Below are 25,149 nucleotides of genomic sequence, written 5' to 3'. Positions count from 1 at the left end.
TTTATATATATTCTATTACATGCATTTAGGAGTTAGTTAGCTATTTTTTATATATCTTCTTATTATAAAAGAAACCCTTAATTAATTAGATTAATAACTTATTTAAGAATTACCTCCTCTTTAATTATAGTTATCTTTATTAATTTTAGCTGCATCTTAGCCTATAGGAGTATACTAGCGTATTGCATACAAAAGGTTAATTTAGGAACCTTAAAGGTAGAGGGAGCTCTTTATATAGACATTTTTAGGTCTTTTTAAATAGCCTAGAGGGTAAGGATAATATAGCTTTCTTTAGAAGAAGAAGTTATATTTGTATGTAGAGAAAAGTAGGTATAAAGGTTTAAGACATAGAAAGGCAGTAGATATATACAGCTTACTATAATGCGCAGCTTACTATATATATATATTATAGAGAAATATAGGATATTATTTAGGCTTATACTTAAGTAATTAATAAGTTAACCTATATAATTATTATAAGACTACTAAAAAAACTAAAAGGTAGATATTCTAAAGAGATACTTCTTTAAGTTATAAAGCTATTATACAAACTTATAAAGTCTAGGCTTTACTAGTATAAGATATACTTATAATACTATAAGGTAGATCTAGGCATAAAGAAGTCTATATATAACCCTTACCTTCTTTATACTACTAAGGGATTAAATACCTTTAGGATTATAGTAATATAAATAGATAACACTTTTAGTTTTATAATTCCTTAGTTTTTTTAGAAAGAGGAGTAAGATTTATTAAATAAAAGGCTTTATATAAAACTAAACATTATACTTTAGTAAAGAATAAAAGTTAACTTTAATAAAGAATAAATTTAATTATATAATAACTTTATTACTTTTACTTAAAAGGGATAAGTTAACTAACTCTAACTTATTAATACTAATGCATATAATGCTTAATAGGAATATATCTTATAGAGAGCAAAAGAAGCCTACTTTACCTTTATTTACTAACTAAAAGCCTTATACAACCTATTTATTACTACTTAAGTAAAATAACCTAAAGCAATAGACATTAAAGCCTTAAATATATAACTTAAATAGCAAATTAATAACCTAAACTAAAGTCTTACTTTTATTCTACTTAATCTATTATATATAAAGATGTATATTTTTATAAATAGATTATTTATAAATAATGCTAACTTATCTTTATAACTTAGATTTATAATTATACTTATAGAAGAAACTGCTTATATAACTACTAACTTTAAAATCTAAAGGAATATTATATACTAAAGCTTAACTAAATGCAAAAGGGTTACTAAAAGCATCCTTATAAGCAAATTATATAGAATAACTACTAGCTTTAATAGTAGTATTTCCTTTAGTATAACATTAAATAAGATCCTTTATACGCTTTAGGCTTTATAGATTCTAGTTGTAGTTTGTTTAGACTTATAATCTCTATATAAGCGCTTTATACAACTAGGTACTATAGATAAGAAGTAACTTATAATTAATATTATAAGCCTATATAAGTTATATAAAAAGAAAGAGATTATAAGCCCTAAAAAAGAATAAAACTACTCTAGGGTACTTATTTTATTATAAGTACTATAGGGTACTTATAAATAGTATTATAGGGTACTTATTTCTATAGGGTACCTAATACTAAAATCTAATTAACTTAGTAGAAATTGGCTACTATTACCTTATTAGGTAATAATAGCGATAGGTTAATAAGGTTAAAATACTAGTAACTAAGGTTAATAGGCGAAAATAAGCCTTTAGTCTAAACGTTAACGTTAAAATAACCTCCTTGGTCTATTAAGGTTAAGATAAAACTAAATCTAAGAAATCCCTTAACTTTAATATAAGATAAAACCGGATCTAAGGGATCCCTTTAACGTTAACCTTAATTATAACCCTTAAAAGGCTGGATAACTAGAAATCTATAAAGTATAACGTTAAATATACTACAGATCCAATAAATGCTAGTTTAAGGGCAGTTTCTAGTTAAAGTATAATAATAATCCTAAATAGGGCATTATTGCGACTTAGAAGGACTTTAATTATATATAGGGACCTTTTCTCCCTACCTAGGGGACTTAGAATTATCATCCTTATTACTATTACTATATAACAACAATAAAGCTACCTTTTAACCTATTTACCTCTTTTTACCTCCTTTCTATTAGTCTTACATTAACAAAATGCATAAAATCTTAATAAACGTCTCCTAAGATTTAAAATTTATTAGAAAGCAAATAAAGAAAAATGCTAATACTTTAAGAATTAGAAATTTATTCTTATAAAAGGGAGATAGCATCTACCTTATATAATAAAATATTAAAACTAATTAACTAAGCAATAAGTTAGACTATAAGTAACTTAAACCTTTTAAAATCTTTAAGAAGGTTTTATTAGTTAACTATAAACTAAAGCTACCTAACATAATAAGAGTCTACTTAGTTTTTTATATTATACTTTTTAAATTAGTACTAATATACCTATAATAGCAAGCAATGCATTATAGCAAGCAACATATTTGTTATTACTAGAATATAATATACAATAAATTATTAACTATAGAAGTAAAAATACTTATAATAAATATCTTATTAAATAAAAAGGCTATAAATATAAATATAACTAATAAGAACTAGTTAAGAACTTTTAGTATGCTTTATAACTGCTTTAAGAATATTACAAACTTTAAATAACTTTTTTACTACTAATAGTCCTAAACCTAAGAAATTATTACTAAGCCTAAATAAAAACTAGTCTATATTATAAGAAACCTTTATAAATTGCAGCTTCTTTACTATACTATACTTATAAGCACCTAATGTTAACTTTAAAGCATTTAACTTATTAATCTCCTATATACCCTTATAGAAAGTCTTAGCTTAATAATTACAAACTAGTTTCTAAGTCTTTTAAATCCTTACTAAATAACTTACTGCTATTACTATTAAAGATTGCAAATAAGTAAGCTCCTTATAAAGCTCTAAAAGCTTCTTATTAGCCTTTTCTTCTTTTTTATCCTATTCTCTTTACTAAGCATTTAGCTTTTAAACTACAATTAGATTAGCTAAATAAAAAGATTTATATAAAATATAGCTACCTATAAGTAAATACTACTAAGATGCTATTATAAGACTTTTATACCTTAATATAAGCCTAATAGTAAGAAGAGCTTTTACTTAAATAATAAGATGCCTTTATATTAAAACAGTAAGTATAAAGTATATTAGTAATAGTAGAATAAGTATTAAATAACTTTAGAAGCATAAAGCGCTTGTAATCTTTTATTTCTATCTTTTAAGACCTAAACTTTAATTTTAATTTTTATGCAACCTAATAAAGTATTAGTATTATAAGAAATTAAGAAGTAAGTTTAATAACTTCTTAACCTAAGAGATACTACCTACTTATGTAGTCTTAAGAATAAGACCTTTAAAGAGGAGACTTAATATTACAACTTAATAAGCTATAGGTAATACAGCCCTACTAGGCTAAATAAGGTATAAGCAGTATTGCATTTATATAGATAAGAAATAGAATTATATAGGTAACTTCTTAAAATAAAAGAACTAAATAAGGTTATATTTAAGATAAGAAGGACTAATAGATAATAAGCAGTTTACACTAGAGACTAATATTTAAATTATTAGTCTTAAAATAAAGATTAACTTTAAGATATTAATTTTTAGGAATAATACTTAAGGATATAAAGATATTTATTCTATATAAATAGATTACCTTTTATAGCCCTTTAGTAATTAACTTTATAATTATCCCCTTAGATACTCTTAGCACCTTTTACTAGTACCTAAGATTATAAGCTTTTTATTAAGTATATAACTAATTACTATATCCTCTAAAAGACCTAATATACCTATATAGTAAGTAGCCTATTATAGTAAGTAGCTTATATTCCTCTTTCTATCTACCTTTTATATAAGTTAATTTAGCTACAATATATAAAATTAATTAAAACTACTTAGTACCCTCTTCCTTATTACTATCTTAAACTACTTTATAAGATTATACATTATATTTAGTCTTTCTATAATTACTATAGCATTATATATATAGTTTAGCACCTTCTATATAACCCTTCTTCTAAAGGTTATTCTCTCCTTTAGCATTAACTACATCCTTTTCTCTTTCTAGTACTTCTACTTTAGTAGTATTAAGTAACCCTTTAAGATATAGTTAGGTTTTTTTTACTTTCTAATACTTACTTAATACCTTATTTACTATATAAAGCTTATAGGCTTTAGCTTTAATAAAAGCTAGTTAGTAAGTTAACTTACTAATACTTTTTACTTATAAGTTAACTACTTTATATAAAGGTATTAGTAAGCTACCTTAATATACTTAAATCTTTTTTTAAAATACAAAGCACTTTATATACTCTTTAGTACTATAGTTAGTATCTTTATATTTTAAGAGCTTTAGCTGCTTAGCTATAAGTTTTATAGTATTAGCATCTTTAGCATAAAATCTAAGTAAAAAAGAACTACTTTAAGATTAAAAAGTATAAAGCCTACCTATTTAAAACTAGCTTATATATTATTTTTACTTATTAAGGTAAAAAACGCTGCTTTAGAAGTAGAAAAGAAGTTATTTTTAGTAATATGCAAAATTTATATTTATATTATCTTTTTAATTTCCTTACTATATAAGTACTTTAATAGGCTAAAGCACTTAATATTAAAAGGCTAAAGCTTTTATAATAAATAAAGAGGTATATATAAAGCAATAATGTTCTATTTTTTATAACATTTATTAAAGTTAGTTAATTTATAGCTATTATAACTATTAAAGATTAAAAGGTAATAAAAACCTTTTATAAAAGACTTTATATTTTAATTAAAGTGCTTTAGGTAATTTAAGCTAATATTATTTATTATTTATTTATTTTTACTTAGATAAATGCGCTATATAGCTAAAAACTAGCTATTAGTATACAAAAAAAGAAGGTAATATTTACTCTTTATAATAGTATATAAAGGTATTACTTAGCTATTTATATATAACATACTTATATAGTAAGGAAATTAAGAAGATAATATAAATGTAAATTTTGCATATTACTAAAGATAACTTCTTTTCTACTTTTAAAGCAGCATTTTTTATCTTAATAAGTAAAAATAATATATTAGCTAGTTTTAGATAAGTAGGCTTTATACCTTTTAAGTCTAAAGTAAGTATTTCTTAATTAGATTTTAAGCTATAAATACTAATACCTTTAATGTTATTTAGATATAGTAAGCTTTTTATCCTTCTAACTAGGTAGTAAGAGCAAAGTGTAACGCCTAGAAAGGTATGCAGCATAAATATACAGTATAAGCATACATCCTACACTTAATCCTATAAACTATTATTTCCCTTTTAAAATACGCTATTAATATAGCTATAGCAAATATTACCTTTTTAACTTCTTAATAACTACAGTTAACAATAGCTACAACTACCTATAAGCTGCAAAGAGCTTGCAAGGGTTGCAAAGATAGCTTTAAAAAGGTTGTAAAGGTAGTTAGTTAGCTTTGCAACCTTAATAGAGATAGCTTTATTGTTAACGTTAAATACAGGGCTGCACTAGCAGCTTCTTTCCTTCTCGTTAAATCCTCTGCAACGCTTAAAGCTTAAACTAAGAACACACCTATTGTATTGTTACACTATCGTTAAGCTTAAAACTAAACCACGCCGTTAAACACAATCCCCTACTACAAACTAAGCTAATATGCCTAGACGCACTAGATTAAAGGCCCTTAATCCGTAGGGCATTATCGCCGACTATAACTGTTGCAGTAATTAAAAAGTTATCTTGCTATAGTCGTTAAATATACAGTAGTTTTTACACAATAGTACCCTAAAGGGTACCTTTAACGTTATAGCTAAGTAGCTAAAGCTTTTAGGATATAAAAATACTAACTATAGCACTAAAGGGTATATAAAGTACTACCTTTTCTAAAAAGAAGATTTAAGTATATTAAAGTAGCTTACTAATACTAATATATAAAGTAATTAACTTTAAGCTAAAGGTATTAGTAAGTTAGCTTATAGGCTTACTATTATTAAAGCTAAAAACTATAAGCTTTATATAAGGATAGAGGTACTAAGTAAGTGCTAAAGGTAAAAAAAACCTAAATACATCTTAAAGGGTTACTTAATACTACTAAAGTAGAAGTACTATAAGTAGAAAAGAGTAGTATTAATACTTATAAGCCCTAAAAAGAATAAAACTACTCTAGGGTACTTATTTCTATAATAGTACTCTAGGGTACTTAATCCTAAAATCTAATTAACTTAGTAGAAATTCACTACTATTACCTTATTAGGTAATAATAGCAATAGGTTAATAAGGTTAGAATACTAGTAACTAAGGTTAATAGGCTAAAATAAGCCTTTAGTCTAAGCATTAACATTAAAATAACCCCCTTAGTCTATTAAGGTTAAGATAAAACTAGATCTAAGGAATCCCTTAACGTTAACATAAGATAAAACCGGATCTAAGGAATCCCTTAACGTTAATATAGGATAAAACCGGATCTAAGGGATCCCTTTAACGTTAACCTTAATTATAACCCTTAAAAGGCTAGATAACTAGAAATCTATAAAGTATAACATTAAATATACTGCAGATCTAATAAATGCCAGTTTAAGGGCAGTTTCTAGTTAAAGTATAACAATAATCCTAAATAGGGCATTATTGCAACTTAGAAGGACTTTAATTATATATAGGGACCTTTTCTCCCTACCTAAGGGACTTAGAATTATCATCCTTATCACTATTACTATATAACAACAATAAAGCCACCTTTTAACCTATTTACCCTATTTACCTCTTTTTACCTCCTTTCTATTAGTCTTACAATATAGCTTATTAACTTATTTATATAAAGTAGTTAACTTATAAGCTAAAGGTATTAGTAAGTTAGTATATAAACTAGCTCTTATTAAAGCTAAGTGCTATAAGCTTTATATAGTAAATAAAATACTAAGTTAGCATTAAAGAGCTAAAAAAACTTAACTATGTCTTAGAAGGTCTCTTAATATAGCTAAAGTAAAAGTAATTTAAGTAGAGAAAAAGGTTATTAACACTAAAGGCAAAAATATATATTAGGAGGGGGCTTATATAGAGGGAGGTAAAATGCATAAGTAATAATGTAGTAATTATAAAAAGACTAAATATAACGTATAAACATATTAAGTAGTTTAAGAGACTTCTAAAGAAGAGGATAATAAGTAGTTTTAATTAATTTTATATAATGCTGCTTAATTAACTTATATAAATAGCTAGAGTGTAGAAGGATGTATATTGCTTACTATAATGCATTGCTTACTATGTATATATGTTATATATATGTTATATATTAAAAGACGTACTATAGAATATATACTAAGATTGTATTTTTATACTATATACCTTTCTAAGCATTACACTTTACCCTTACTACTTATAAGGATAAGGAGCTTACTATATCTAAGTATAGTATCTAGTAGAGGGGCTTTACTTTTGCCTTCTACTATAGTAGTAATTGAAAAGTGGAATCAGCTACCCTAGAGCAGCGATTGCACTAACTATCCTAGAAAGGCAATTGCGCCTCCACCTTTGCTCTAGACATGCATGGCGCTGTGGAACCAGACTAGCGGATCATGTGCCACCCGGCCTTGTTGACTAGCAGTTACCTGGCATTTAGGTACCTGGATGCCAGGTCAGTTAGTAGGATGCTTGTAAGTTTAAGAAGCCTCCGTAACACTGCGTTTCTTCAGAAACCTTATCAAGTGTTCCGTGTGAGGCATAAATTAATGTCTTCCTTTTTACCTTGTGTACTCCAGAGGAATTACCATAGCACTAAATTCCAGTACTGCCCAGGCTTGCTCCATGTCCAGGGGAGTTCATTAATCACATACTTTGTCTTTACCGCTTTTCAGGCGGGAAGCTTGGGTCATGGGCTAGGTTGTGTCTCACAAGCAAATACATGCTGGGGAGACTATCTAGGCAAACTGGCTTACTTCAGTTAAATGGGTACATTCGCCGGGGCACACACAGTCTATGATCACCAGAGGACAAGAATTGAGTAGTGGAGCTGAGGGGTTTACCTAGTTGGCAGTGATCAAAAAGTCAAGGCGCCCAAGTTTTGAAGAAGAGGGTTGTCTAAATGACCAAACTGCTGACAGGCATCTGATTCATTCCCTTCGATTGATTAGACCGTCCCAGCCCCCCCGCCCCCGCCCCCGCCCCCTACGCCCACTTTGATAGGAGACTCATGCACACAGCCAAGTTCCCCATTCCTGCCGAGTCAGGCCATGCCAAGCCAAACCCCTACGCTCACACATTCACGTGCTGCCAATCCGTCCTTGGAGAAGGTGGGCAAATGACCAGAATACGACGCCGTCTCCAACACCATGTGCATACTATGTATGTTACAAACCGCCGCTATCATCATCCACCTTTGACTGACCCGGCCTCTTAGTTAGGACGCAGGCACATTCGTGCAAACCAAGGAACCAATCTCTCTGCGTTGTTCCACTCCCCAAAAGCAACCCATCGCCGCCGCATCCGTCAAACAATAACCATACCAGCTGACTGGAACCAGACCCTTCCATCATTCATAAGAGTGAGAGACAGCCTCCTGTTGAATTGAATTGATATTCGATCCCGCCATTCGATATGGGCTTACGACCTCGCCTGAACTTCACCGCATAGTTGCCGACGTATAGTCTCTTCGTCTCCCATCTTGTCATACCAGTGGCGACAAGAACTCACGGCGATCATGTCGTCCGTTACCTCGTTGCTATCGGCGACGCCGACGTCGTTAGCTGCTCCGACGTCGAGCGCTGGAGGAAACCGGGCTCCCTCCCAGGGCGGTGTTATCGAGGGCGCAAACCCCTCGCATTACAACCCAAAGGACCCAATCACCATGTTCATCATCCAGGTTCGTTTACTACACACTGAGTCCGCTTGTTCCTGTTATAAGCTGACAGGTTCCTGACGTAGGCCGGTCTTATCATCATCGTCTGCCACTTGCTGCATTGGCCACTATCTAAGATTCGACAGCCTCGTGTTATTGCCGAAGTCATTGGCGGCATTGTCCTAGGACCATCTGTTATGGGCCGCATACCTGGCTTTCGTGCGGCTATTTTCCCGGCAGAGTCCATCCCAAATCTGACTCTTGTTGCCAACCTCGGTCTCGTGCTCTATCTCTTCCTTATTGGTCTCGAGACAGATGTCCGTTTCCTTCTTAGCAACTGGCGTGTCGCAACCTCAGTCGCGTTTGCTGGGTTGGCTCTCCCCTTTGCGCTCGGTTGCGCTCTTGCTTGGGGACTATACAACCAGTTTTCCGGCGACGAGGGTGTCATGCACATTGACTTCCCTATATATATGCTGTTTATCGGTGTCGCCATCGCAATCACGGTAAGACACTTCCGAAAAATCATTGTCCAATCATTCTCAACTGACCCTCATATGTAGGCATTCCCCGTTCTTTGCCGTATCTTGACAGAGTTGAAGCTCCTCGATACATCTGTTGGAGTCATCGTCCTTTCCGCTGGCGTTGCCAACGATGTCGTGGGTGAGTTTCGCGATGGCATAATTGCGTTTCGTCAGGTGACGTACGTGATCCTAACATCTCCCAGGCTGGATTCTTCTCGCTCTTTGTGTTGCCCTCGCCAACGCGGGAACCGGGTTATCCGCTCTCTGGATTCTCTTGGCCTGTGTCGGCTACATGCTGTTTCTTCTGTACGCCGTGAGGCCGGTATTGGTTTGGTTGCTGCGACGGACCGGAAGCATCGAGAATGGACCCTCGCAGAGCATGATCGCGCTGATTCTCTTGATTGCTCTTGCATCGGCTTTTTTCACCGGTATCATCGGCGTCCACGCCATCTTTGGAGGCTTTATGGTGGGCCTCATTCTACCCCGAGAAAACGGCTTTGCCATCAAAGTTACGGAGAAGCTCGAGGACTTGATCGGCGCTCTTTTCCTGCCTTTGTATTTCACACTGTCCGGCCTAAACACCAATCTGGGTCTCCTCGACAGCGGTCTTGCCTGGGGATATGTAATCGCTGTTACCTTTACTGCCTTTTTTACCAAGGTCATTGGTGCAAGTATCGCTGCTCGGTTGAATGGCCTGGTATGGAGGGAGTCCTTCTCGATTGGTGCCTTGATGAGTTGTAAAGGTCTAGTGGAGTTGATTGTGCTTGTAAGTGTTCTTCTACCCTGTTCTACATTTAACCCCATGGGGGAAACCAAACACCCAATGCTAACCTGAACACAGAATATTGGCCTCCAAGCCCGAATTCTGAGCACCAGGACATTCACCATCTTTGTTGTCATGGCTCTTCTCACCACCTTCGTCACTACTCCGCTTACCTCGTTCCTCTACCCTCGCTGGTACCAGAAGAAGCTCGAGGCTTGGAAGCGCGGTGAAATCGATTGGGACACTGGTGAAGTCATCTCGAACAACAGCGGCTCAACTGACGAAATGGAGTTTTCCAAGCCGACTACCGATCGTGTCCAGCGCTTGCTGGTGTACCTCCGCCTGGACAACATGCCCGCTCTTCTCAATTTAGTTTCACTATTCGGAAAACAGTCGTCTACCGGTGACCAGTTTGCCGGAGGTGATGAGAAGGGCGGAGCTCAACCGGTCACGACTGCGCTTGGCTCGTCCAACGGCATGAGAGCTGTGAGAGCTCATGGCTTCCGCCTGCTCCATCTCACTGACCGTGACTCCTCAGTCATGACTGTCTCTCAGGTCGACGATTTTAGCCGCAACGACCCTGTTGTCAATATATTTCGGACTGTCGGACAGTTTCTCAAGGTCGCTGTCTCGGGCGAAGTGTCCATCATGCCAGAAACACGGTTCGCCGAGGCCCTTCTGTCCAAGTCTTCAGACATCTCGTCCGATCTGCTTATCGTACCCTGGAGCGAAAGCGGTAGCTTGGGTGACTCACAGGTCCCGTCTGTGGATAGTGCCAACAAGCTCGCGTCGACATATACCGGCTTCGCCAAGTCTATTCTTGCCTCCACAGAGCATAATGTTGGCATCTTCTTCCCCAAGGGTAGCGCACCTCAGCCTACTACGGACAGCGGCAACGATCGCAGTAAGTTGATGCGAGCGTACTCATTCAGCGACATTCACCACGACATCCCCACGATTCCTGTAACAAACCAGTCTCACCACATTTTCATGCCATACTTCGGTGGCGCCGACGACAGATTTGCTCTCAGGCTGGTGCTACAACTCTGCGAGATGCACAACGCCACTGCAACTGTGGTTCATTTTGTGCAGGCTGGGAGTGACTCCCAGACCCAGGAAGCTGACTACTTCGGCTTCGTGTCTAGCCACACCCCTGCCGGCGTGGCCACACGCATCAAATTTGAGACCTCATCTGGCAGCGATGTTATTGAGGCCGCTTCGAACTATGCTGCGTCGGGCATTCGGGCAGACTCGCGTGAAGTTACGTGGCATAATCTCATCGTTTTAGGTCGCCAGATTACCGCCAAGCCTGTCGAGGGTAAGAAGTCTGTTAGGGTCTTGGAGGAAATCAGAGATTGTTTGGGACTGGCTGCTGGTGTATTCATCGCCTCTGGCGTTAAGGCGGATCTGCTGGTAGTTCAGGCCAAGACAGTGGCGAACTGAACTATCTCCTTCATCGCTTACGACACGGTTGTTGCTTTTGATCACGAAGTTGCCCTTAGCCTCAAACCGGTTGGCTGGTACTACGGATGTTTCCATAAGCTCTTCATCGAGCCAGATGGGTCGCCAGTCTTTTCTTACAGGGGAAAATTGGCGGCGCGGTCGTTTACTTAATGATGTATATGCATAATGCCCGGCTGGTTTTTACAATGTGTATTTATCCGCTAAGACTTTCTCAATTTGTGTACATGGTTTCTGGTCTCGTCTCTTGCACCTATGGGTTTGATTACCTATTTGGCCCTCTATCACCGATCGTAGGCCATATTCACCTGCACTACTTGTTTGTGAATGAGGAATGCCTTGTACGAAAAATTTGCTCCTTGACAATATAATTCCTGCTTAAATATAGTTTCCACAATCATAGTTGAACGCCTATACAAGGAGACAAGAAACGAAAGGCGACGTGTATGAGAAGCCGGACGGCACAAAGAAAAAAATGGGGACGAAACAGACCTAATGAGAGTTCTTATCAAAGAAGGCATTCTCAATGTCGCTTGCGACCGCTGCTACCATGGCCGCCACTGCTGTAACCGTCGCCGCCGCCGGCACCACTGCGACGGGTTGCCGTGTTGACAGTAGGCTGTATGACGAAGTTGCGGATGCCCATCTCGCATGCTTGACGGAGCGCCTGATGGCGCATACCGCCCCTTATACCGGTAGCCTTGTGACCAACAAAAGTATCAACCAGAGCGGCACCAAGCGCCGCTGTGGCCACCCGCGTACCCTTCTCGCCGATCCAGGGACCGGGCTCGCTCCGCATCTGCAAAGCCGCCTGACTCCCAACTCTGAATGCTGTCTGCGCAGCTTCGCCAAGAGCGGCATAACCGACGGCTGATTTGGCCCGAGGCCGAGCGCTGCCGGCGGGACCAACTCCCTTCACCCCTTTCCTGGGCATGGACCGACCTCTGACTGGGCGCTGCTGGCTGCTAGGCTGAGCATATCGGTCGGGAGATTCATTTCTGAAGCGGCCGCGACCCGAGGGGGTGTAATCCCGTGGCTGGGGACGAGCATTAGCCTCATAATCAGCATAGCGGCCGCGGTACGATTCGCCACCGCCGCGGGGAACATCTTCGTAGTCGGCGTGACGCGCCTGCCGTCTGTCATTCCCACGCGGCTCAGCGCCATACCGTTGGTATTGGGACCGATGAGGCTCGGCAGTTCGCATATCAGCATCGTCGTAATCGGCGTAGCGGGGGCGCCGATAGTCGGTCTGACGCTGGTCGGCCTCGAAGTCTGTATACTTAGGGCGCCTCGTTTCGCTTGTCTTGGGTGGGTGGTAGGCATGCTGCCGCTCACGGCTGTGACGAGATGCCGGTGTGTAAGTGTCAAAGTCATTCCGGCGGTCGTCGGCGGTGCGATGATGGCGGGCAGAGGGGGTTTCGTGGGCGGAGCGGCCGTGACTCCGAGCGCGGCTGGGGAAGACATCATCATTATCGTCGTCGTAGTAGCGGTTCTTATGGTTCCTGCGGGCTTGCCTCGGCTCAGAGTAGGCAGCGTGGGCTCCTGGTCCCGTGTCTTTACGGTGCTTGTGGCTCTCAGGATGTTCCCGTGGTTGTTCCTTGGGCTCGAGATCACGTTGAAAGTCGTCGTAGGCAGTAGCTGCGGCGGCGGCGGGCTCAGACATGTTGCGACGCCGGCTACCGGGGCTACGGCCGCGAGGGGGGTGTTGGTTGTATGGGCCAGCGGCAGGCGTGTAAGAGCGACCGGAGGACTCATAAGGGTCCTGTTCGATATCAGCTTCTCGGCGATGAGGGCGTCCCATTGTTATTAGGTATCGTCGTCTGTCAGGCCAGGAAGGGCAGAGGACGAGTAGGCGCGATGTGGTGGCAGGCGAAAGATGTTGTTACTTGGTGGATGGTCGGTAGGTGTTGATAATGGCGGGGGAGGGCCTTGGGTAGTATATATAATCGAAGTCCACGAAGCATAGTGGCGGACCGGACCAGATTGAGGGCTTGTGGCATACGGACCGAAATTAGGGGGAAGGAGGGGCCTGTTGGGCAAAGCAGGGAGTCAAGGAAACTGCGAAGCGTTAAACGACAACAAACAAAAGAACGACAGAAGAGTAAGTGATGGGAGCTTGGAAGGCGACATCAGACTGTGACGGGAAGAAAGAGTGGCTCGGATAGCGTCACACGAGCAGAACGATCGGCTGACCGCTGTTGTCTGGAGTTCACACTGCAGTAGGGAGCCGTCATCCTCTCTCTCTCATTGGGGGCTCTTCGCCTCACTGGAAGGTCCCCCTCCCCCACTTCGTCCCCCAAGAACTGTTAGGCGGGGGGCCCTGAGTGGTAGGAGAGAAAGGCTTGATCCAGGTGAATGTAGAATGCAATGCAAGCCTTGCCTTGGCCTGGGTCTAAAGGGAAAGAAGCCTAGCCCACCCCACCTAACGATTCGACGTTGGGCGGGCTGAGTCTAGGCGTTGTTCTGGCTACTCATGTTGGTCCGTTCTACTGCACTGCCCGGTGAAGAGATAATGAAAGATGCACCAAAGCCATCGGGCATCAAAAACATGCAGAAGAATACTGTCGCTTGACCCATATAACAGTAAGTAATTGCTTGCAGTACATGCATCATGTGCCCGCATAATGTGTAGATAAATGGGTGAGGGTGCTTCAAGCTTTGTTGCAATCGGGAAAGACTACAGGTACATACTGGGCCACGATCCCGGGCCACAGTACGTACCGAATGCAGGGTCCGAGCTGTGACGTCAAATGGTAAACAACCCCAACTTGTGTCTTCCCTCTTGCCAACACGCTCCTTAACCATCGCGTTTATGATTCGTCATTCCACCGCGCCTGACGTCAAGAGGTTCGGACGAAGCTCACTGTGAATACTTCGTTGTATCGTTGTCATTCGCTAGGCACCAATCAAGTTACTGGCCTTCGCCCGAAGACAAAGATGGCTCCAAAACCCTCTGTTGCAAGTGGTCAGCTGATGTCGGATTTGCGAGAGATACTTGTCGTCACGATTCTACTATTCGCCTTACCGTTTTCTTAACCTCCCATTTGCGACGTTCATGCGGGAACAGTTTCTTGTGGCATGCAAAGGCGCAGCAACTCGGCTAACTGGATGTTGGGAGTCAAACATCTCCCGAGTATGCCGATGTTATCGGAGCCACAAGACTGAAATACTAACTGGTTGCTTATTGTCTTCTCGTATATCACTCTCAGAGATCAGCGAAGTGCCGCAGGAGTCTCTAGTTCTCACCGACCGGCAGGCACTTCGATTGCAATCTATCTGTAGCATCTGGGCACGCGCATAGTTCCAGGCGGCTCGATTCATCTTCCTCCCCCCTTGCTACCGCCGCGGCATTCTTGGTTGTTGTTGAGCCGACCCTTCAAAACGTAGACCGGAAAGCCAAAGGTTCAACAGCAAAATGGCGGTCAGCCATTTTCATGTGCAGTCAAGGTTGTCTATGTTGCTCTGCTAGTAGTATCCTCTCTGGCCCCGTTCCTGCTGGGCTTGCGCGGGGTTGAACTCGAAGCAATAACCAGGGGCTGGCTACAGTTGGAATCTTGCCGTAAAAATCAAATGTAATCAAGAGAGCACAATGCCTCGGATCCGGGATACCCCGCTGTACGGGATTGGTTGGTCGTTCCGATGGCGAGTATTGCGAGTGCCAGCTTGGGGCCGCTTCTGCCGATGGAGGGCCAAAGGCTCGCGAATTGTGACGTCGCGGACCCGAGCGCACCGAAAAGCACGACGGCCTCACTTGACACCGATTGGGGAAGAGGCTGAGTCATGTCGGTTTCCAGTACCGGACCTGGTACAACTGGGTAATGCGGATGTTTCATGGCGTTTGGTAATTGCGCTGTACTAAGACGCTTCCTTCGACTGAATCTTAAAGGAACCGATGGATTGATTGCTGGCGTTCCTAGATAGTCGTCTGGCTCGGCTCGCAAAGTTTCAACATTACCGTACCAACCATAGCAGGGGTTGGCGCCGACAGTCTCCTCATGGCTGTTGACGTGTGACAGTCAACAACTAGTGGCGAGGAAAGCCTGTGCTTTTGAATGACCTCGAAGTGACAGCGAGACAAACGACCCTAATCAGCCTGGAGCACGCGAGAGCAGATCAAAGCCACTGGGCGCTTCGATCAACAGATTCCTTGTCATATTGTCTCTTTCATCCGCCCATAGGCATTCTTTAGAAACTCCGTGTAATATTGTCGACCCTTCGTTCATCCCGTAACGGCCCCATCAGTCGAGTGAAAAGGGTTCGGCTCCTACCGCGGTCGGTGTTTTCTTCCGTGGATCCGAGAACCTATTTAAAAGTCGATGTGCGGGTGGGCGCAGCCGTCTCCTCAGGGCCACGGGAGAGAAATTGAGAACATTTGTCAAACGTTGTGCGAGGGGTCTCGCTGGACTGGTGGGATTCTTTCCCATTCCCTCATCTGGTGAGTCCCGGAGAGTTTTAGCTGCCGAAACTCTTCATCGGGCGAACTTGAGTGCCATCTCGAGCCTCCCTGATGGATTTATAGAGGACTATCCAAGGAGAGCGAGGCACAAGGAGAGAAAGTAAAGCGGGGCTGCAGAAGACGAGAAAAAGCCCGGTTGGAACATTCATCCCTTGGCTTGCAATCGCAGGGGTTATCACGTCGCATTCTACCAGCTGTCCTCTGTTACAAATCCGAATCGAGCCTCTCCTGAACTGATTCCACCTGCTTGGTTGGAGTGCCCAGCTGATGTGTGATCACAGGGAGAAGCCACCCCCAAACCGTATGAGTGTGTCCTAAAGACATGCTCCAACCCCCGAAAAATACACCCAGCCATGTTTCACGCGGTGCTTTGGAACTATTCGGCAACAGCCCTCGCACACATGTGCTCATGAGACTATTACTGGATCAAGATGGCCTCAGTGCTCGATATCTATCATGATCAGGGAAGTGATACAAGATGCGCTTCAGAACCCGCGAGTAAAAAAGAGCCGCAGAGGAATAGATATGTTGCAGTAGGGCGTGCGATACGTAAGACGGCCAACAAATGTTGAAGCCGTACCGGGAACCTTGGACAAGGGACTCGGAAGCAAAGGTCGTCATCCTAGGCGGCAGTAGTTGCATCATCGAATTCGAACTCTGACTTTGTTGAAGCTGCTTGCAACGCCGATTACTCGTTCTCGGACTCCTCGGTCGACTGTGGGCTTCCTGCACCCCGGAGAAGGGGCTAGAATACCAGGCGGCCCTCGTTCACCAATGAGGATGACTAGCGTGGTAGTCCACGACCACTGCCCTGATTCTGTGGGGGTGGGCCACTATGGTTTGCGGTGGTAGTAATGGAAATCACAAGAAGCCGGGGGGGAGGAGGATCGGGGGGTTCCTATCGGCCAGGCTAACGACAGGCGACAGATTTGCTGTGGAGTAGGCCGTGTATGCGCGGTCTGGGTTCATCGGATTGAAGGTGGTCAAACAGTCGCGATGCGTGAGAGCCCTGACAAGATAACACTGTCGCTAATGGTGGAAAGAGACGCCGCTATCCGGACTGAGGCGGCGGCGGCGGCGGCCGACTGACCGCGGATGATCGCAACGAAAAGGACATCACATGCTGGAGGCCCCGATCGAGGTGTTGTAGCCTGTGATGCTCGCGCCGAGGGAGCACACGTCGGAGCGAGGTTGAGAGCTGGACCGCGTCCTAGGCATGACATTGATTGCACACAGCGATAGCAGCCGACTTGGTGAGGTTCGGACTGTGGCCATTAGGTGTCTCATATGCCAGGTAGGGGCAGGAGGGAGGCAAAGTCGAGCGATGCGCCGTCTCAAATTACATCTGTAACAGTGTGGCATTCTGTGGTTTCCGGGAGCGCGCGGCGAGAGGAGAAGCCCACGAGGTGGCGTCGAGCGATAGACGCTTGTTAGTGGTACATGTGAGAACAAAGAGAAACCGAGATTCGATCCGGGTGTCGAAGATAATCTAGGCTCCCGAAGGATCCAGCGGATGGATGGTTGATTCTACCTAGTGTACCCGTAGCAAGGTGAGTGTGAAGTTGCACCTCCAACATACGAGTTGTGTGTCGTTATCATAGGTCGCAGATAGGGCCCCGCTCGGCGACGGCCGCTCGCCCCGAGGACGGCCTAGCTTCGGAGCACGTTTGGCCAACCAGAGACAGCAATTGGGTCCGTCATTGAAGCTGACAAGCACCGGCTTGGGAAGGTCTTACGGTACGTACTGGGACACCGACGGGAGGTATCCGTGCAGACCTAGTGTACTCGGCACTGGCTCAAAAGAGAAGACTCCCAGGTTCAATGGTGCAGCCGGCGATCGAAGCGCCCGGCTCTGCTTTCTCTGCAAAGAAGACAGCGGGAAGCAACAGGATGAGGCGGAGGCGAATGATGAAAAGGGGAAGGGGCGGGAGCGGGCAGATGCTGGAAAGGGGCCCGCCGAGGATAAAGAAGAAAAGAAGCTGTAACGTTGAGGTGTTTCTGTCCTAGGCTTGGGTGCAGTAGTGAGTGAATAAATCAATTGCGCTGTTGTACCACCCTGGGTTGACACTCAACGGGTATGCAGTCACCGCCAAAGTAAGCTTAGTCGGGCAGACGAGGGAACAAATGGCAAGGTGCATATAGGGTAAGGTAGGATAGATGATGATAAGCACGAAACCCAAAAAGGCCAGGACCCTTCCAGTGTGGTCGAATTAGCTGTCGCGGTTGCAGCATTTGCAGCTGATGCTCACCGACACGCCAAGACGCATAGGTATGTAGTTAGCCAAGTCTTAAACCCAAAAGCACCTTGCCCTCGCACAAATTCAGCCCAAGCCGTGGCTGGAAAGTATCCGTGTCCGCAACTTTTTTTCCGCCACGGTCTGACATTGTGGCCCCGCCCTACCCGATCCCTCGTCCCAGCTGCACGCACTTTTGTTACGACAACGCGTCCTTTTCCGAGCCGTTGAATCACTGCCCCGGATCCGCGCGCAAGCGCCGTCGGCCTCTCTCGTGCTTCACCAAGTCTCACACACATCAATCACTGTATGCGTACATATTTCTGGTCTCTGCTTCCAGGGCGTCTTTTTCTCACTCCACGGCGTCAGGCATCGCGCATACCTGGCTATGTGGCTGGACAAGAGATCATCAATCAATACCCCAGGACAAGGAGATAACTGACGGACAGTTACAATCCCGAAGAAGCCACACCGACCGCTTCTCGTCCTTCCCCACTTTGTACCACGACACTTGCTCCGACCTTTCGTCTTACTTTTATCTCTCCCTAGTAGTCACGGGCTCTCCCGGCTCACCACGAGAATGGCTACCAAGTGCTCGGGCTTTGGGCCGTCTTCAAGTATCAATTACGGAGAGATGGGTTCATGTGCTAGACTAGGTACTGATTGGTAGCACCAGCACCTTTCTCTTCACGTTTTTTCCTCTATCGACGTTATCAGGATTTTAGCTGTGCCAGGACATGATATGCAGCGCCGTCTCCGCCGCCGCCCCGCCGCCTCCTCGTCTGTGTATCTTGGAGCATCCACATCCACATGGAAGAGGAAACTCCAAGTGTAGTTCACAGTGTGGCAGACAAAGTGGCAGATGCATCAAGCACGAGAGTGGAGAGAGAGAGAGGCCTGCCCGGCTTAGCAGCCTACCTGCTAATTAGCCAGGTCCCCTCCTCCTTTTCATCGGCAGCTGGCATCGAGAGGGGTAGTGTCCGGTGCAAAGGCGTTCCGTCGCCGATACATCTATTCAATGTATCTTTTCGTGTTCGAGACTCTACACTTGATGTCTACACAGGCACCGCCGCATTCAAGACTTTATAAGTAAAGTAGAGAGGTAGGTACAGTACGGATAGACAGGAGGGAAAATAAAAATGGAGGCCGGGATAAGGGCTTCGCGCTAGCCCTGAGACCTGGGCAGTTTTGGGGCCCTTGGCCTTGCCCTGCCTGGCCTGGCCCATCAATGCACCTCTCACGAACTCACTCTGGAACCCCATAAGCCTCCCGTCCCATTTCACTTTACTCACAGTCTCTCCAATCCCTCATCCCAGTTCTCGGCCAAGCAACCACACGAGTTTACACGCAGGCAGTCCCGAGAAGAGTACAGTTGCCCATGCCGCCGATGTGATCCACCAATCAGTACCAAATGGAAATGCCTTGCCCCCATCACCATCAAGCTGGCCCACGGCCGTTCTGAGTCCCTCCTCCGGCCCCCCTTGTTCATTCACGAAAGGAAAAAAACCCATCACACCCCTCCCCCCCGACGACAAGATCCAGCAAATGATAATCCTTCACACTAATAAATAATGGCACAATATTTTTCTTCGATAAGGCGACTGGCCATTGCCCTTCGCCTTTTGGCCCGTTTCCCTTTCTCGCTTGGTCCGTTACCGGTCGCTGGTTCCCCGGCCATTGATAAAACCATCCGTCGTCCCCGTCACAGTTCCTTAATGGCGTCCCTCTAGGCTTGCCCTCCCTCCTCCCCTCGTCGTCGCTCATCGTCGTCGCCGCCGCCGCCGACCGCAGTCGTCACATTTCTATCGGCACCGCATTGGCCTTCCTACTCTGGCCCGTCGCACTGTCCCCTGCCTTTGCTGTCACGGAACCAAGTTGAGGCTTGCCTAGTCTTGCTTGTGCTTGCTTTTGCAGCTCATCGTCAGCGCCCCTATCTGATACCAACCTCGCTTCAGGTTTCGGTTGGGTTACATTATCTCTCCCATATCCGTGGAACCGACTCCTTCTTTTGGACCATACTTCTTCGAATCTTTTATTTATCACTTAAAATATCCCTGATTTGGGCATACCCATCGTCGTTGAGATAGTGGCCAACAACCAAGAGGCAAAGAGAAAAAAGTGTACCAAAATGAGGTTCACCGAGACTTGGAACGCCAAGATCGCCGCCGGCCCGGTTGGACGGTGGTTCCAGCTCGAAGGCTCCGGCCATGTAAGTCCAAGCTCCGTTCCGTTCCGAAAGCCCTCCCGCGGCACATCCAGGCCAATCCACCCGCATGCGCAACGTATAGATGCCGGTACGCCACGCTTGATACGCACTTCGCTGACGACCAACCGGAACAAAAGCCCCGCGAGCGCAAGGGATCCCTCTTTTTTACCGAGCTCCGCGCCGGTCTCGTTGCCTTCTTTGCTATGGCCTACATTATCTCCGTCAACGCGTCCATCGTCTCTGCTTCCGGCGGAACCTGCGTCTGTCGCAACGAGGAAGACCCAAGTTGCCTCGAAGACACTGACTATTTACTGTGTGTCGCCGAAATCAACCGCGACATTGTCACTGCCACCGCCGCCATTTCCGCCTTGGCCACTTTCTTCATGGGACTCCTCGCCAATATGCCTGTCGGTGTCGCCCCGGGCATGGGCTTGAACGCCTACTTCACCTACTCCGTCGTCGGTTTCCACGGAACCGGCGACGTGCCCTATGAAGTCGCTCTGACCGCCATCTTCATTGAGGGCTTCGTCTTCTTCGGTCTTGCCCTTCTCGGCTTGCGCCAGTGGCTTGCCCGTGCCATCCCCCGTTGCATCAAACTTGCAACCGGTGTCGGCATCGGCCTGTTCCTTACCCTGATCGGTCTGACCTACGGCGAGGGAATCGGCCTGATCGTTGGTGCCACCGAGACACCCCTCGAGCTGGCTGGTTGTACGGAAGATTCCCTCCTGCCAACTGGCCTGTGTCCATCGGACCAAAAGATGCGCAACCCCAGGATGTGGATCGGCATATTCTGTGGCGGTATTCTAACCGTCATGCTGATGATGTACCGTTTCAAGGGTGCCATCCTCGCCGGTATCCTGCTAGTCAGCATCATCTCCTGGCCCCGAGGCACAGCAGTCACCTACTTCCCATACGACAAACTTGGTGACCCCAGATTTGAGTTCTTCAAGAAGGTTGTCGATTTCCACCCTATCCAAAGGACCCTCAATGTGCAGGACTGGAACGTCGGAGGATACAGCGGCGCCTTTGGTCTCGCTTTTATCACCTTTTTGTACGTCGACATTCTCGACTGCACCGGCACTCTTTACTCCATGGCTCGTTTCGCAAACCTCATCGACGAGGAGACCCAGGACTTTGAGGGCTCGTCCGTCGCCTACATGGTCGATGCTCTCAGCATCTCTGTTGGTGCAGTTTTCGGAACTCCTCCTGTCACGGCCTTTGTCGAGTCTGGAGCTGGCATTTCCGAGGGAGGCAAGACGGGCCTGACCGCCATGTCTACAGGACTCTGCTTCTTCATCTCGATCTTTTTCGCCCCCATCTTCGCCTCCATCCCGCCGTGGGCCACTGGCTGTGTACTGATTCTCGTCGGATCCATGATGGTTCGTGCTGTTGTCGAGATCAACTGGAGATACATAGGTGATGCAATCCCTGCCTTCATCACGTTGGCTCTCATGCCCTTCACATACTCAATCGCCGATGGTCTCATCGGTGGCGTCTGCAGTTACATCCTCATCAATACCCTTATTTGGGTCCTTGAAAAGGTCTCCGGTGGGCGCATCGTTCCCCACAACAAACACGAGAAAGACCCCTGGACCTGGCGCGTCCCTGGCGGTATCTTGCCCCCTTGGGTCCGCCGTCTTTTCAAGGGCAAGAAAGACTTTTGGCGTGCAGTCGAGAACACATCCGCCAACAACGCCGAGCCTAGACCCCTCGAGAAGACAGCCAGCTCCGAGCAGGGGGGTTCAATGAATGGCAAAGCCAGGGACGTTGGTGAGACCATCACTCCACACGGTGACAAATCGTCATAGTCAGAGCAAGAACATGATCTACGGGGGGATCTTGCGGGGCACCGCTAGTAGCATATATACTCGTCCACTCTGAAAGGGATTGGGGAAAATGGCCGAGTAAGAACGTCCGGAGGCCTATTGTTTACTGGGCGTTGAATGTACACTATGAGCAGTCTAATTATCAAAGTAAATATGCCTACCAACGATGAATTTGCCGGACCGTGTGTTACTGCGAGACAGGTCCCAGTTCAGCATAAGCAACATGTTGCTCTCAAGCGCTGCCCTCATCGCCGTCGCCGTCTGAAGACTGGGGGGCCACCGGCGTCCCAGCGTCACTTCCAGCCTGCTCCATGGCGGCAAGTCTAGCAGCGCGACCCTCCTTCTTCCGCGGCACCGGTGCTATGCAAACGTAAGCGACACAAATCGAATGAGTGGAAACCGTCGGCTTACCTCGGCCATTCTCCTGCACATAGAACCGTCGGAGAAGATTGACGGCTTCATCCCGACCCCAGCCACCTTCTGCCTCGAAGCCCGGCTCGACATTACCGCCATCACCTCCCTGGCTCGTTGGTCGACCATTGCCCAACACGCTCTTACCGGATGCCGAGCTGGCCGGCCGAGGCAGGTTGCAGGCGTTGGTGGAAGTCTGAAGGGGCCTGAGAACAGTGACGGGATTTGGGTCTTGGCGAGTGTCCGTTGAATTCTTATGGATGCTAAAAACACCACCGGTGCCGCCAAATTTGTCGTTGACGGCGCCAAAGTAGACCTTCTTGATGCCGAGTTGTCGAAGAAGACCAGCGCACATGACGCAAGGTTCGACCGTAACGTAAAGAATACATTCTCTCAAAATGGAGCGTTCAACTCGTGGGGCACGGTGGAGTTTTTGTCCGTAGGGGTACAGATGACCCTTTTTAACGTACTCGTCGTCCATGGGGAAGAAGTCCGCCTCATCGTCTGGCATATCAAGCTTAGACCGTTCGCTGGCTTGCTGGCGAAGCTGAGCATCGACGACCTCTTCACTATTGTTGGGTCGGTAAGACAGCAAGGCGGACAATGCCATGAACTCGGCATGTCGGGTACCATTCCGAGTTACGTTGGTGGCATTCATGCCTCTCGCGATGACAGATCCGTCATTGACAAGAACACAGCCTACTGGCGTTTCGTTGGTTTTCAGAGCGAGGCGAGCCTTTTCATTCAGTTAGGTATTTCCAGTCCTGGCTTCGACTTCAATGCAAGACAATCTATGGGTGCGGCTTACCATGTCTAAGGCTTGGTCCATGAAGGCTTGGTGCAAAGGTCTGTCGCTCAGCGGCGTCAGAGTTGTTTGTGGAATAGAGGCCGATGGTCGTGATCGAGATGTGGACTCGACGCTCATCCGGCCCAGAGCTGCAGCCGGGGCAACTACCGCAGAGGTGGAAGCTTTGTGCTGGTTCTCCTTGTTGCTGTCGTCGTCGTCGTCGTCGTCGTCGTCGTCGGTGGCGGCGTTGTTGTTGTTGTTTTCCGAAGCCGCTGGAGAAGGAACATAGTCAATAGGGACCAAGGGAATAGCGGGCTCGCTGGATCGAACGGAAACTGCTGCCATCTCTGAATTTTCCGATATAAGTGGCAATCGCGGTTGCTGAACTGGTTGAGTCGAATGTTGCGATGTTGCCGTTGTGGTATCCGTTGGTGATGGCGTCGTGGTAGAGGGTGAAGAGGGTTTGGGGTTAGGAGAATAAGAGGGGATGAGCCGGCAGAATATGTTTTGTATGAACTTGCTTGTCGAGGAAAGCCGCTTGCCTTTATCTTTCCCTTGAGATGTAGGCCCAGGTCCCGAGGGCGAGTCTGAAAGGGAGGGCGCCTCCATATTGGCCTGGGGGGAAGGAATCTCCTTGGTACCTGCCATCTGGGCCACTACACCCCATTCAGGTACGACTTAGGTACCTATGCCTTGATGGTTTTTGGAATGAGCCAGAGCCTTTGGTATGGAAGGCGCTTGTGCCTTCTCCAGGCCACTGCAAGGAAGGTAGTTGACTGGCTAGGTACCTGGAGCAACAAGCCCTGTGTGGCGAGAGGCTGGGTATTAGCAGCACAATAGATAAGACTGTATCCCAAGCTTGCAGCTATCTGCTCCACTGCCTTTAACCCTCTTGAAAATCTGTGTAGTTCTCAAATGAGGCTCTTTGCTGGTTTGTGGATGATGTTTCTTGTCTATGCACCCCCTTGCTTCTGTGAATGTATACCAGCCCCTGATGCGGAATCTCCTGCTGATTCCTATTTACCAAGGACCTGAGGTAGCAGAAGCACTTGAGTCTTCGTTTCAGGTCAGCAAGTATCCTGGATTTCTGACGAACAGGTCGCACTGCTCTGATGGTGTCTCTGGGGAGTCAAGTATCTGAGTGTTGTTTGCTCAAAGAGGCCAGATAATCTGACAACTTGTTGGAGATCGCAGCAAAGCAAGAGATGACAACAGCAACAAGAATCCTCACATATTAAAGGTCCGCCAGTAATGAGAGTGCCTTGCGCTTGTTGGGTTGCCTTAAGTGATGTATCACTAAGAAATTACACAAGTAAGTGAGATAATGATGGCTTAGGTGTGTCAGCACAATCACAGTATTGTGGAGTCAAATAAAGATTTTACGCAAGTACCTTGTGAAGTCTTACTTAACATGATAAAAATTGCCAATCTAGGCATATCCTGGTTGGAAAAGGATGGAAGGGGGAGGGAAGAGTCACCTTGCCTATGCGCAACGGATGAAGTTTGCACCTGGGTGGAAACACAAACTGTCACGTGACACCACCCGCCCACCGCCGGTGCCATTTACCAGTCTACCATAAGCCGCTCTAAACAT

The 25,149-nt window shown here is 45.0% G+C and overlaps 4 protein-coding genes across 4 annotated transcripts; 2 read left to right on the top strand and 2 right to left on the bottom strand.

Annotated features, from left to right (window-relative positions):
* The first annotated feature begins 8,300 nt into the window (after positions 1-8,300).
* CDEST_14662 (Putative cation/H+ exchanger, sodium/solute symporter superfamily) lies at positions 8,301-12,051 on the top strand. Its single transcript, XM_062930818.1, has 6 exons — positions 8,301-8,397; positions 8,457-8,914; positions 8,977-9,393; positions 9,451-9,550; positions 9,615-10,177; positions 10,253-12,051. The coding sequence occupies exons 2-6, from the start codon at positions 8,753-8,755 to the stop codon at positions 11,615-11,617; spliced, it is 2,607 nt and encodes an 868-aa protein (XP_062786869.1). The 5' UTR covers positions 8,301-8,397; positions 8,457-8,752; the 3' UTR covers positions 11,618-12,051.
* Position 12,052: 1 nt separating this feature from the next.
* Positions 12,053-13,827, bottom strand: CDEST_14661 (uncharacterized protein). The gene has a single exon (XM_062930817.1). It carries the CDS (start codon positions 13,434-13,436, stop codon positions 12,159-12,161), a length of 1,278 nt encoding a protein of 425 aa, XP_062786868.1. The 5' UTR covers positions 13,437-13,827; the 3' UTR covers positions 12,053-12,158.
* Positions 13,828-19,873: 6,046 nt separating this feature from the next.
* On the top strand, positions 19,874-22,447 carry CDEST_14660 (Putative nucleobase cation symporter 2 family). Its single transcript, XM_062930816.1, has 2 exons — positions 19,874-20,534; positions 20,669-22,447. Exons 1-2 carry the CDS (start codon positions 20,454-20,456, stop codon positions 22,337-22,339), a joined length of 1,752 nt encoding a protein of 583 aa, XP_062786867.1. The 5' UTR covers positions 19,874-20,453; the 3' UTR covers positions 22,340-22,447.
* A 1-nt stretch (position 22,448) lies between these two features.
* Positions 22,449-25,011, bottom strand: CDEST_14659 (Putative cytidine and deoxycytidylate deaminase domain, cytidine deaminase). Its single transcript, XM_062930815.1, has 4 exons — positions 24,947-25,011; positions 23,577-24,886; positions 22,769-23,504; positions 22,449-22,717 (listed from the first exon to the last, which is right to left on the bottom strand). The coding sequence occupies exons 2-4, from the start codon at positions 24,201-24,203 to the stop codon at positions 22,590-22,592; spliced, it is 1,491 nt and encodes a 496-aa protein (XP_062786866.1). The 5' UTR covers positions 24,204-24,886; positions 24,947-25,011; the 3' UTR covers positions 22,449-22,589.
* Between the last annotated feature and the right edge of the window lie 138 nt (positions 25,012-25,149).

The sequence above is a fragment of the Colletotrichum destructivum genome, chromosome 10 (genome assembly GCF_034447905.1).
Source record: "Colletotrichum destructivum chromosome 10, complete sequence".
In the NCBI taxonomy this organism is placed as follows: domain Eukaryota; kingdom Fungi; phylum Ascomycota; class Sordariomycetes; order Glomerellales; family Glomerellaceae; genus Colletotrichum; species Colletotrichum destructivum.
The sequence above is the reverse complement of the archived record's forward strand: the minus strand, read 5'-3'. Positions and strand labels throughout refer to the sequence as shown.